Genomic DNA, 13,913 nt, shown 5'->3' on the forward strand with positions numbered 1-13,913 from the left:
TTACAGTGGTGTGGAGTAAGGAAAAGGGGTGGCGGTGGTGGCAGCCGAGAGTTGTGGGGTTAGGAGAGAATGCACGTTCTTTTTGTCCTTAATAGTAATTTGATTGAAGGGTTCAATCATAACTAAAAAAATTCCGAAAATGGTATGAACTGAGAAAATGTGGAATGTGCAAATAGAAACTTCCAACACTTTTGAACACAACTCCATGAAAAGGGTTATAAACAGCCCCATAAGTTAAACGGGGCCATCTTCCATTCACATAAACCTTATAAATCAGCACTCATGTATTTCGCACTGTCTACACACATCATCTCAGCACACACTTGCAAGCATGCATGCTACAACTCTCTGTATCTGTACATATCATACTCAGTGCAGCTGTTTTCATTTTTTCCAACTATGAACCAACTATGAACCAAATGACCCAAAAGAAGCTTCAATGACAACACAGCTTACGAGCCGACAACCATATAATATCATATTATTCAAGCAAAGCATATAAATATCAACACCAATATCAATAGTATTTACCAACCCAAAATACTCTTTACAAGCAGTCGGCTTATAGACTTACTGACAAGACCAACTCACCACAAAACCAAGAAAATTTTAAAATCATACAAAGTTGACAAAAGCTATCATTGATACAACTCGGGGAAGCAGGCACAACACAGATCAGATCACACAATTGGAAAAACTAAACAAATATCACGGCTGCGCAGAAACACCACGGTATTATGAGGTGCTCGTGCCCCTGTAATCATATTACTGCTCTCACTGTATCTATCTCTCTCCCAAGCTACCTTTTCTACACAGCCAACAAGGAGAATTGAATCTTAGTTTGGGAATGCAGGGAACAAACCTAGTTGGCTGGATCATTAACTTAATCTACAAGACGGGAACCCAAAATTTCCACCTAATAGCTTGAAGGAAAATGGGGACAGAAAGGCATATGGTCATCTTTCTATTTATCCAAATGGGTTTCCTCCAACACTAGAAAAAGTATTTGGGGTAGCGGATGCTGAATACATTCCACCCAGGTGTTGATGCTGTGGATTTGGATTTGTGGATCCAAATGCAGCTCCATCACTGCCAAAACCCACTACTGCTTGCTGCCTGCAGAGATTTAACAAAAGACGTCTGTAAGTAAATTCCCACCAAAACATAATTCATTACCTAAAAGCAGCACCATTGAACATTGTTGAGAAGTACGAATCATATTGAGATAAGAAATCTAATAAACAATCGTGTCCATCAGAACAATGAAATAAATAAAGTGAAAAATCAACTGCATGGATAAAATAGCACAAACACTTTCTAAGGAGGAGCCATGCTTGTGTTGGACACACAATTTCTCAGATACTCCTAAATACATGTCCTGCATTTCTTAGAACAATGAAATAAATAAAGTGAAAAATCAACTGCATGGATAAAATAGCACAAACACTTTCTAAGGAGGAGCCATGCTTGTGTTGGACACACAATTTCTCAGATACTCCTAAATACATGTCCTGCATTTCTTAGACGTCTCCCAACTTAAAAAACAAATTCCATAATTTCAGATACTTCGAGGACCCCTCTTGAACTAACTTCATAAGCTTCCCGGAATTGCCTATGTGAAACTTCATATAAACACATGCCATGAAAGTGTCACACATTTTTAAGACTTGCTGTGACATTGTCCATGTCTATGCTACATAGTGCATGTACATGAATTTTTTAAAATAAAAAACAACCTAGAACAAACTCGCAGAAAATGCATTCAATTGCCAAACCACTTCAGGTAGCATACTTGCCTACGGGACGACAACAACAATAACCAGGGGCGGAAGCGGGGGCCTGGCCCCTGCTAGCTGCTGCAAAACTATATAAATATATGTATTATGTATATGAAACTTAGGCCTCGTTTGGGGACTAAACATTTTAGCCAAACAGTCATTATAAATTGTCACATCACTTTCTCTACTTTTCTGCACATCTTTTTGTAAAAAACCAAAAAGTTACTAAAATAATCTGTCCCCAAACAAGGCCTTAGTTAGTTTAATTATACTTGGTCCCCCAATATCATATTTCTATTCATATACTTTTAAATACATATGGCCACTTATTTTCTTCCATTCATTTCAATTTCTATCAAAATTTTTTTTTTTTTTTTTTTTTTTTTCCATTTATCTCTTTTACTAAAGGGAAAATTATGGTACACAACCTCATAAGAAAAGTTATGATATTCTATAGTATTAGTAGCAAACTATTGTGATAATGTTGTGCACCATAAGAAAGACTTAGTTACAAATTATTGTAGTTGTGTCATGAACATTAAAATGTTACGAACTATTATAGTGAGAAAAGTTATGAACCATTGTAATTTTGTTACAAATCATTATCGTATAGTTATGAAAAGACATAATGTATGCACCTTTTAAGTGAGTGCATACAATTTAAAATATTTTGTATAAAGTGCAATCTGTAATTTATTACCATTCAAGTATTAGGTGAATTATGTGATACTACTGCTAATTTGTATTTTTTTTAGTGGTGGGTCAATGAAATTCAAGTCCTTAGAACACATTAACAGAGTGATTTCATTATTTATTAGGCTTATTTTTAATAATTATTTATTCAATTTAATAATTATTTAAACTGTTTAAATTTTTCTTAACCCAACCGCTTGAACTTGCCCAATGTCTTGCTTTTAGGCCTCCCAATCACCGAATCCTGGCTCTGCCCCTGACAATAATGCTAATTAATAATAACAAATGCAAAAGAACGTAAGTCACCTAGGCAGCAAGTTATTTGGTATCTGTTGCCCCATGTATGCACCTGAAATATTATTAAAGAAAATGTCATAACACTTAAAGGGCAATATAATTAAATATGTGACCAGATTTTTCATTTTATTTTTTTTCCAAAAAGCAGATGCTATATTACTTGGAGGCATTGCCGATGCAAAAGATGGTGGTGCCTGGTGATGCATTGCTGAGGGATGGGGATGCATCGCTGAGGGATAAGATGACTGTGATGGCATCCATGTTGGCGAAGGAGTACCGAGGCCAGAAGTGCGCAATAAGCCAGCAGGAGCTGCCACATTAGGCAGAGCACCTTGCAAGGATGCCATGGAAGGAAACTACATTACAAAAAACACACCACATAGAATTAAAATCTTCCTCTGAAAAAAAAAAAAAAAAAGAACTTGTGAGCTGTGGAAGATTCTTTAAAAAAAAATAAAAAATATAAATATAAATAAAAAAATTAAATAAAAAGAGAGAATCAGCACAAGATTCAACTAATTGAATCAATGCACAAGGTATCATTCTGACCAATGATACATTTCAAAAGAGAAGACTCAATCGCTATATTTATACTCAATGGTGCATCATGTGTAAAAGGGGTGAGGAATCTTTGAATCATCTTTTCTTACACTGCCCTGTAGCTATGAGGTTATGGCATCAACTCTTTCTTTTGGTTAATTGACCATGAGTGGCTCCAGCAGCAAGTATCCGCATGCTTTTAACTGATTTTCAAGTTTTTGGGGGCAAGAAAAGGGCAAAAGTGTTGTGGCTTTGTGTGGTATTTGCTATCTTTTGGGTCATTTGGTTGGAAAGGAATGCAAGGAATTTTTAAGAGAAATTTCGGGACTTGGATTCTATGTGGGATAGAGTTCGCATTTTGACATCATTTTAGGCTTCTGAATCCCTCCGTTCAAAGGGGTCCAGCTCTTTTTGATTACTAGTGAATGGGTGTCTCTGCGATTTATAGTTCTTGTTTTGTTTTTGTTTTGCTCATAGATACCTGTTTGATTGTAAAGGACTTCTTGTCCTCTTTTGTATTTTTTTCCCTATTTTCTTAATAAATTTCTTTAATTAAGTAGACTAAAATGAAAGACTGAATTAATAACTAATCAGGCATATCCACGTGTCACAATCATAAAGAAAGTCTGAGCACTATATTCACACACACACACACACATATATGTATATATCAAGCAAGCTAAAACTTCCTGATCACTTCCCCTTTTTTATTCAAACAGCAACCATAATTTGAGCGGTAATTACAAAATGGTTTGTTAACATGCATGGAAGTGATGAAGCAAACAGTTCAACCTTTTTTTCCTTTTCTTTTTTTTAATATGTTTATTGCTAAACACTTCTAAATGACACACTAAATGGGTCAAAATAGATGGAACAAATCAGTTTGAATTTAATAGCGCAGCATACCGTCGGTGCCTGAACTGAAGATATTTCATTGTTGAGATCAAATGGATTAACTGATTTTGACGAGTTTAGAACAGGTTGCATGGGCTGTAAAAACAGATAACATTTACTATGAGTGAAACAAAAATTATAAAAAAATACTCATTTTCTTGTATATAAAAATACTCAGTGTTTCATTATTTACCGAGTTTTTTTTTTTTTCGTTTTTTCAAATGTTTTTTTTTTTTCTCCTTATAATGAGTGTATATATATATATTTACAAAACAGAGTAATTTTTACGATCACGTTTAACTGCTAGATACCATTGCAGCATGATATTGCATATTGAACCCATATCCGTGGTGATGACCAGTTTGCCAGCCTGGAAGTGGTACAGAAGAGGGATAAGTTGCAGCAAATAAATCCTGCAGACAAATTACAATAGACAGTAAGATATGGAAAACCATGCCGATCAAATATATATATGGAAAACCATAAATGAAACAAACATGCGCACAAGAGATGAAAAGGATGAAGCAAATAAAAACCCCATTACCTGTGGTAACTCTCTTCTTCCACTAGGCTTAACTTCTAGGGAAACTCCAGAAGTAACCTCTTGGGCAGGTTTTGAGACTAACTGGGATGTTTGTCCACCTGGTATACTAGAAGGTCCTTGTGTATTTGGGGCAATAGATGAATGCCATGGCTGCAAAAATTGCATGGAGAATTATAGAATAGCTATGGCGGAGTTATTACATAACTGGATGAAGAAAGCCATGCCATGAAGCACACCTGAGTGCTTGAAGATCCAGTAACTGGTGGAGTGAATGGCTGAGCAGTAGGCTGAACATGAATCCCAGTATTAGGAAATAAAGACTGTTGCTGAGGAAGCATGGTAGGCCATGTCGATCCCGGAGCTGCAGCCGGAGCACCACCAGTGGGAAATGTTGTCAAGTTGTTTGATGTTGCAGCTGTTGGAGCATTAACTCCGAAGGGTGATATGGACACCTGCCCTACGGGAGCGGTCATTGGAGAGCTAAAAGGGTGAAACATCATCAAGTTGTTTACGGGTGTGGCCGCTGGAGCATTACTGCCAAAAGGTAAGATGGGCATTTGCCCTACAGGTGCACCAAATGAATTACTAGATGGAAATGCAGACATGTTGCCCACAGGTGCAGTGATACTGCCAGTACCAGGTACTCCAGCTGTTTGACCCGGTACAGATGCTGGAACTGACAATTCTGAAAGGACAGACTGCAGTGAATTTGCATTGGAAGGAGCTTGAGTTACTTTCGCCTCTGTGGGGGAGTCAAAACATGCCCAGTTGTCAGCATTGGATGAAGTTGTTGGCTGCAGAACCAATTGACTTGTAACTGTTTGTTGTGGTTGTGGCACTGCTGTAGTTGTAGGTGGTTCAGGGGCATCAAAATCAATTAAAGTTCCAAAACTCTCCTTTTTAAGTTCTGCTGGGTTGCCATTAGAGGATGCCAAGCTACTGGAAGATACAGTTCTCTGTAATTCGAATCATTAATTGAAGAAGTTACTTATTTTCTTGAGGAGAAAGTGAAAAGTGAAAAGTGAAAAGTGAAAAGTGAAAATAAAAGCAATGAAACTAATTACTTATTAACAAAATGCAAATAGATTAGATGAACAGATTCTGAGTAATAAAAATAACACATAAATTTGAAGTGGGTAAATGATACAGAGATACAAATAATAACTTGCACCTATACGAAACAAGTACAGAGCCAAATCATGACCATAACTAGTTAAATTAGAGATTTGGGAGGCAAACACTTAAATATACACATGTTCAGCCAACAAAAGAAGAAACCTCACCTGAGTGCGTACAGAAACATCAGCTTTTGGAGGTTCAATAATTCTAAGAGGAGATACATTCTCCCCCAAAATATCTCTGACAGGCCGGACAGTAGGGGGACTGGACACATCCAGATCCTTTTGGCGGTCAGGTGACCTTCCTTCAACCTTAGAATTACCATCGTCGGATCTCCTTCCATTTCCAAACCTATCCTCCCGTCGCCAATCATTGACTATCTCAGTACGAGAAGGACTTCTCCTAAAATCACCGAACTGGCGACTTTCTTGATCATATCCTGGACTTCTTCTTTCATCATAACTATTTCTGTAATTTCTATCATCACTTCTTCCACCAGGACTAGGTCTGTCACTATACTGACGTTCATATGTGTCCTCATATGGTGGGCTTCGAGACCCACCCTGATAGGTATCTCGCCTGTTTTCATAGGAGTCTTCAGCTTCACCCTGTATGACATACAAATGCATCCATCTAAAGAATGAAACCCACTGGCAGATCAACAAGCTCTAAAACAATCAAATCACTACCTTGTAAAAGGACACCTGCGATATGAAGTAATCCCTCAAGGTTTTCTTTGGTGTGTGTGTGTGTTTCTTTTTATTTTCCTTTTTCTTACCGTCTTCACCCTTGGAGGTTTGTCAAAGCTCCTCTCACCAGTATATCTTCTATCCACATAAACATGCTTGATGAAATCCCGTAGTCTGTCAACATTACTGGGGGAAAATGTACAAATCAGAACTACAGTTTTACTGGAAGACATAACATAATAACACAAAAACAAATAATAACCTGCTGTCAGGGGCAGAGTGACGCTCTGGATCCCATTCCTTGAAATAAATTTCCTTCGCACGCTATTAACATGAAACAGAATTGAATTTCTTATGATAAATCAACAAGTTTTTTATCAATTGACAGATGATATATTATCAAGCAGATCTTTATCAAATTACGTATTCATACCGTATTTCCTCCTCCTTGAAGGGCACTAACTTCTTGCGAAGTAAATTTAGCCATGGAGACTGACTTTACTCTGTGAGTGAACTCCCGACTGAAATTAGTTTTGAATCAATAATTCAGCATTTGACTGACCAGTGAGCAGTAATCATCATAGTGTACATCATACTAGAAAGCTTATCCCCACTCTAGACTTCTCTCTCCACTTTAAATAACCAATATACAAGTTATAAAATATGTGAAGTGTTGTGGTGAAGTAAAAAAGTACTTACTGTATTCCACTACAGTTTGTGCAGATGAATGTCCAGAAATTCGTGCATACATACTGCGGTCCCTGTTTTGCAAAAGATAAATTAGCCCCATTATTAAAAGATCAGGCATGTTATAAAGAAGATCAGTAGCCATCAACACTAAAAATACAAAATCCATAAAATCAACAACATAAACAAATATCGCTTCAAAATTCCGATGCGATGGAACAATAACACCAACCACAGAAAATACTAGAAAAAGAAGCTACTCGCGATAAGTTTAAGTTTACCAATAGTTCCTATTCTTTTACCTTTAGCTTTTAAAAACTTCATATTTCCATTTTGTAACCACTTCCATACCAGCTCACCAAAACCACGGCATTCCCATTTTCTTTTTCGTTTTTTTTTTTTTTCTTCCTTTTTTTTTTTTTTTTTTGTACTGGGATCTCTGGATTAAATCTTCTAGTTGCAAATTTTTTTACTTCCAGGTTTGGAAATTGTATACACTTTTTGAGTTCAGTTCTGTGGTTTGTTTCGGGTTCAACAAGGCTGCAGTCCACAAGGACTATAGAAACAAGTAAGTAACTTGAAAGCGCAAGCAATTAAGAATGTCTATTGATCTCAAGGCTTCGTAAATTCATGATATACCTTCAACAATATGCTGTCATCTATATAAATTTCTTCCAAAAATTAGCAAAAGCAATAAACAATCCCCAAACAAGCAACAACCAAGCAGAAAATTGCACACAGGTCTACACAAAATGTACATAAATGCCTTATTTTATCAATGACCAAAGTTGCACAAGCATTAAAAAGTTTTGGAACGAGATTTTTGGAAATAAAGCATCTGCATTAATTTATATTCTATAAGAACATAACAAACATGTCCATCACTTATGTACATAAATGCCTTAATTTATCAATGACCAAAGTTGCACAAGCATTAAAAAGTTTTGGAACAAGACTTTTGGAAATAAGTATGTGCATAATTTATATTCTATAAGAACATAACAAACATGTCCATCACTTAGATACACATAAAATGCATTACAAAATTGAAGGAAATTACTTAAGATCCAATGATATAAGAAAAAAAAATGTACATTTATAACTAATAATCCCTCCTCTAGATTTTAGGAATTAGTCTTATATTGCATTTTTTTTTTCAATTTATTTGAATGAAATTTCATATGACCTATAAAAAGAATATAAAAATACATATTTTGCATTTATTCCTCACATGTCGTGTCTTGCATTTTTTAAAAATTGTCATGTCAACATGCCTGTGTTTATGTGGATGTGGATGTGGATGTGGATGTGGATGTGGATGTGCTTCTTAGGAGGAGGCATTTGATCTACATATTTATGTCTCTTCAAGAAACTGCAGTGCACTATTTGCACAAAAAAGATCAATTAACGACAGTGTTACGTGGACTCTTCACTCTTCTATTTCTCTAACAGCATCCATATCTACTGACTATGACAAGGGTAAGCATGTGAGACATATGTCCGACAACCATACCCAAATTAGACACTTTGATCCTTTAAGTTTATATGATGTTCAAAGAAAAAGAAGCTCACATTAGCTAGTAAACTATGAAGCATGAACACTTCAAAATAGGTGTCGTAACAGTGTTGGACATGCGGACATGTACGGGACACACCATGTGGCATGTCCCTTTAATTTTATTATGTTTTTGCATGGGACAAGGCAGGTTTTCTTCTTAAATTTTTGTAAATGTCTTTTGGTGTCAAAGTGTAAAATTAAGAAAATAAAAAAAGACAAAAGCATAATCCAACCTCTACTTTTGCCCTAAATCAGAAAAACAAAAGAAAAAGAAGAAAAGAAATCAGAAGCTCCAATTGTCTCTCTCTCTCGCCTCTCGAAGAACACAGTAAGTCCCTCTTTCTCTTTCCCCTCTGTCACCTCTCACCTATGTCTTCTCTCTCTTCTGAAACTCTCTTTTCTTTTTCTTTTTCATTTTTAAATTTGTTTTCTAATTATACATACTCTCCCTCTCTATTTTTTTTTTCTCTCTCTCTATTTCTGTATTTGTGATGAATATTTTCTTTTCCAATTAGTGGTTTATATATATTGAATTAATGTTAGTTTTTATTAATTTTGATTGTTTAGCAACATAATATTAATCTACATTGCAAACATATATAAAAATAGAAATAAAAATTTGCCGGGTCTCCCGCCGAGTCAATGTCCCCATTTTTTTGAAATCATTGTGTACTGTATCCGTATCCATATCCATGTCCGTGCTTCATAGCTAGTAAATAAATATTTATTGCTTCTCACATAGATGGGGGATAGAAATTTTATAATTTCTCTAAATCCTATTTAATTTTGAGTACAATTCTAAATAATTTACATTATGTAATCTAAAAATATTTTATACATATATATAAGTGATCAGGATATGTCCTCGTAACCATACCCAACATTTGGATACCAATCACAATATCCTAAGATTTGCTCTTATGCAGCAGAAGGGCATCTAGTACTTAAGTTAATAATATACTATATTTATCACTCCCACGAATAGCATGTACTGCTCCTACTCTCACGAGAACAACCTGTACAATGACTTATGGTCCTTGCATAACTTGACCGCCTGCTTGTTCACAGTGAATTCGCATGCACATAGTAAACGACACAACACATGTATTCCTGCCTATACAGCAAATCTGGGCCAAAAAAAGAAAATCAAAATGAAAAAGATAAGGACACCTACGAAATATAATCAGAAGGCTAACGCATATATATTACATAAGAAAATATGTATTTTTTATTCTTCATCTAAAATTCTACTCTAATATTTGCAAAACAATTTATAGGTGAGGCTCATTGGTTAACAATATACATACAGTTATTGTGTGTTATGGGTGGAATGGTGCTTACCTAATGCTTCTTTCTTATAATCTTTATTCCTTACAATTATATTCTTCTTCATTAACATGCATTAATTACATGTTTGCACTATATTGGTCATGTCTATGATATCACATTTATATGACAAAGGTTTGACAAATTGTTGAAGCGCATCTTGCATGTATGCAGAAATATTAGCAGAGTTCTGCATCAAATATAACATGGCTTCTTAAAAGAGAAAAAAGATTTGAGTTCAAAGTTCTAGCCATGACATGAAAGTCTAATCTCAGCGACACCTAAGTTTGTAAGTGTATTAAGCTGTATGATTTTAATGATTCCTTGGACAAAACATGGCAAGTGAAATCACTTTGTTTCCAAAAAGAAAAATATTAACACACAAAAGTCAAACTCATAATCAAAATTATCACTAAAATACAATGCAATCAAACTCCAATCATGTAAAAATTGCCAAAAAAAAACAATCCTCATGCTGAATTTAATTGGGTCTTCTCTATACATAAGATTGAAAAAATAAATAATAAAAAAGTCAAATAGATATCATTGTCGGTTTAGGATACCAAGACACTTTCTAAAATTAGCTTTCTTTAATAGTTTGCAGTATACAGTTTTCAAATCTGTGTATCCTATCCTATCAAGTATTCATTCTAATAATTTTCTTATAGTGTCTTAGATGATGAAGTTAATTTCTATAAATAACATGAAATAATTACATGTTCAAAAAATACCTAGCTCTTGGAATCTACACATGGACCCTTTAGATGTGTGAAGTAATTTTGTCTGACATGAAGCAACATGAATATGGATATGTTAGCTGGATATGCACCCAATAAAATAGTTTGGTAACTCAAATTTACTATATAATAAATAGGGTAAATTACAAATACACCCTAAGGTTTATTAAAAGTACAAACTTCCCCACACGTTTGAGAAATTACATTCCACCCCTTGAGATTTGTAATAGTAGAAATGATAGCCCTCCTTTAGAAGATAGTCAAAGAAAGCATATTTATCTTTGAATGTTCTCCATCGTCCCCAGGCTTTGTCGACGGTCAATATAATCCTTGTTAACTTATGGAAATTGGCGATAACATTTCCATAGCATTTTTCAAAGAAACAAGTAGTTTGTCTGGGCATTATGTGCTGTTATTGTGCAACATAATTTTCCCCTAGATTTTTGGATTTGAGCGTATCAAAGTCTCTGACAAAATTTAGAGAAATACTAAATACTAGGGCGGTGTTTGGCAACTTGGAATTTGGCTAGAATAGCCAATAAAGACAAAAATAAAAAAGGCTAAAATAGTCAATAAGACAAAATGTCACATTTTATATATCAATCAATCACTTTTTCTCTCACAACCATCTATTCAAGTACAAAAAAATCCACAAATCATCTCAAACTTTTTTTCATCTCATAAAATAATTAAAAACCCAACTAAAATAATCAAGTTCCGAAATGAGGTCTAGTAAGACCATCTCCAATCGTTCACCAAATTTAAATTTGATGACAATTTTGATGAAAATCAGATTCAATCCCTTCATCAAACTTGTACCAAATCAAGGGAAAAGAGATTTATCCATATATTCCATCTCTCTCTCTCTCTCTCTCTCTCTTCTTTACTTCTCTTAGTCATTCACTCTTTTTATTTATTGGTGCATCACCCTCTGTTCTGTCTTTCCTAAACACTCTCTCCCTCTCTCTCTTCCTCCCTTTCCTCTCTCCCTCCCTTTCCCCATTCTGTTATTTGCTTCTTTCATAGTGAACAACGAAATGAGACTAGAGCGAGTAGAATGGAACAGATGTAGAAGAGACATTTTTAGAAATCTAAACCTACTCGGGAAAAAATAAATTGGCAAAATGTTATCAGCAATTTCCATAAGTTAACAAGGATTGTATTGACTATGAACAAAGCCCAAGGACGATAGAGAACATTCAAAGAAAAATATGCTTCCTTCGAGTATCTTCTAAAGGAGCGCTATCATTTCTACTATTATGATAGAAATTGCAAAACCCCAATCAGCAACTTTTACAATTGTTTGCACCTTAAATAATTTTTCTGTCGATTATGGCTATTTATTATTATTGTTCGGACACTTGGCATCCCTGTAATTCTTTGAAGGTTAGGACAAGTTAGGAGAAGTTGTAATGCAAGTTGTGCAAATTAAGGGATGGATGACAAGTGGTAGCCTCAGCTGAAGATGGAAGTTCTTGGAAGTTATATGGGTGGTTGAGGGGTGGTTGAGTGGTGGTTAGTAGAAGTTTTTTCCTACATTTATTTTGTATAAATTGCCATTAATGGCTCTATTGTAAGGAGCACCAACAAATCAAATACAAGACTTGATTTCTATTTCTTTTCTATCCTAGGAGTAAATCTAATCTACATAGGAATAGTCCAAACTTCTATAGTAGTTTTAATGTACTTGTAATTTGATTATTTGTTCAATCATTTTACTTCATCATCTTCTTCTTCTCTCTTTCCCTTTTTCTTGTTTATTTTGCCATTATTTTTTTACTCCAAGAAAGTCCTTGAACTTTTAAGGGATAGAACCTCAACACAACTAATTGCTTAATCATTGTGTTGTTTAGTGAAATTTCCGTTAAGCCTATGTCAATCTACGCCTAACAAAAATTTTACTAACAAGTAAATAATTATGGGTTCTTTGTAAAAATAAAAAATTTAAATAAAAATAAAAAATAAAAGCATCTGCTTCTCAGTTTAAACAGAAAAGCAACAATTATGGCACAGTAACAACCAAAGTTTTATTTTTTACTAATTTTAACAACAAAGGGATACAGAAATTCAAATGATCAATGGTTTGTCAGGTAATCGGATTCAAATTAGAAAGAAACAGGGAAAAAAAAAAAAAACCATCGAAAGCAAAATAAAGTTATCAGGTATCATACCAAGCTGTTACAGTTAATACACCGGCGGTTATCAGGAAGTTTGAGAAGATTCCGTATAATTCTCTCGTTTTTCTCATCTTCCTTCATCCGATTCGCCATTCCTCACTCCAACCTCCAATCAAAACCCTATCTTCACAAGCACCAACACAAAAATCACATGAATCCAACACAATTCATTACAAATCACATCAAAATCAGCAACAACAGTAACAAATTGACAAGTATCGAACTCGAATAACATTAGTATCGATCAAAAATCACACTCACGGAGCATCAGATCTGAAGATCACAAAAATCGAACTTGAAAAACACAACTAAAATTCACAAACATATGTTTACATACACAAGATAGTAGAATTGGAACCCTAGGAACTGACCTGATCGAGGTTGTAGAGTGGTGTTGATGGTGAGGAATGTGGAGAGTGATAGAGAGATCGTTTGGTGGAGGATTTGGAAACGACGGCTTTGTACAGCTAAAACTCTTTTGCTTTTTCTAAAAATAAAAATGGAGAGAGAGAGAGAGAGAAAGAGAGTTGGGGGAATATTAGGGTGTCCGCAGCCGCAGGAAAAGGTAATGTGTCCGATGAGGATGAAACTGTTGACGACTTTCAACAGTCGTAAGAGGCGACTCGTGTTTTAGTTGTTATTCACGGCATCATTTGAACAGTTTAATTACAATTCGTTTGGATTTGGTGAAAAAAATAAATAAATAATAAAAATAAAAACTAGTTATTTAGATGGTTAGCAGGTAAAAAATGATAAGATATGGTGAAGAAATATTCTCATCAAATTTATATTTTATTTTTTTCGCGAGATTTAGTGATAAAGGAATTAAGTTTAGGGTGATTCTATTTACACATTATTAATACTCTTAATATAT

General features: G+C 34.8%; 1 protein-coding gene across 2 annotated transcripts; it reads right to left on the reverse strand.

The window, feature by feature from the left end:
- Window positions 1-456: 456 nt before the first annotated feature.
- LOC114291917 (uncharacterized) lies at window positions 457-13,675 on the reverse strand. 2 transcript variants are annotated; one of them, XM_028235807.2, is made up of 14 exons: window positions 13,411-13,675; window positions 13,034-13,163; window positions 7,254-7,315; window positions 6,988-7,075; window positions 6,817-6,878; window positions 6,644-6,740; window positions 6,030-6,473; window positions 4,983-5,702; window positions 4,747-4,896; window positions 4,514-4,615; window positions 4,215-4,298; window positions 2,929-3,124; window positions 2,778-2,820; window positions 457-1,116 (listed from the first exon to the last, which is right to left on the reverse strand). In XM_028235807.2, exons 2-14 carry the CDS (start codon window positions 13,130-13,132, stop codon window positions 969-971), a joined length of 2,295 nt encoding a protein of 764 aa, XP_028091608.2. In that variant the 5' UTR covers window positions 13,133-13,163; window positions 13,411-13,675; the 3' UTR covers window positions 457-968. The 2 variants fall into 2 exon arrangements, with proteins under 2 accessions (XP_028091608.2, XP_028091607.2); XM_028235806.2 differs by having other exon boundaries at window positions 13,034-13,159; window positions 13,411-13,650.
- Between the last annotated feature and the right edge of the window lie 238 nt (window positions 13,676-13,913).

The sequence above is a fragment of the Camellia sinensis genome, chromosome 13 (genome assembly GCF_055761805.1).
Source record: "Camellia sinensis isolate YWXY chromosome 13, ASM5576180v1, whole genome shotgun sequence".
In the NCBI taxonomy this organism is placed as follows: Eukaryota; Viridiplantae; Streptophyta; class Magnoliopsida; order Ericales; family Theaceae; genus Camellia; species Camellia sinensis.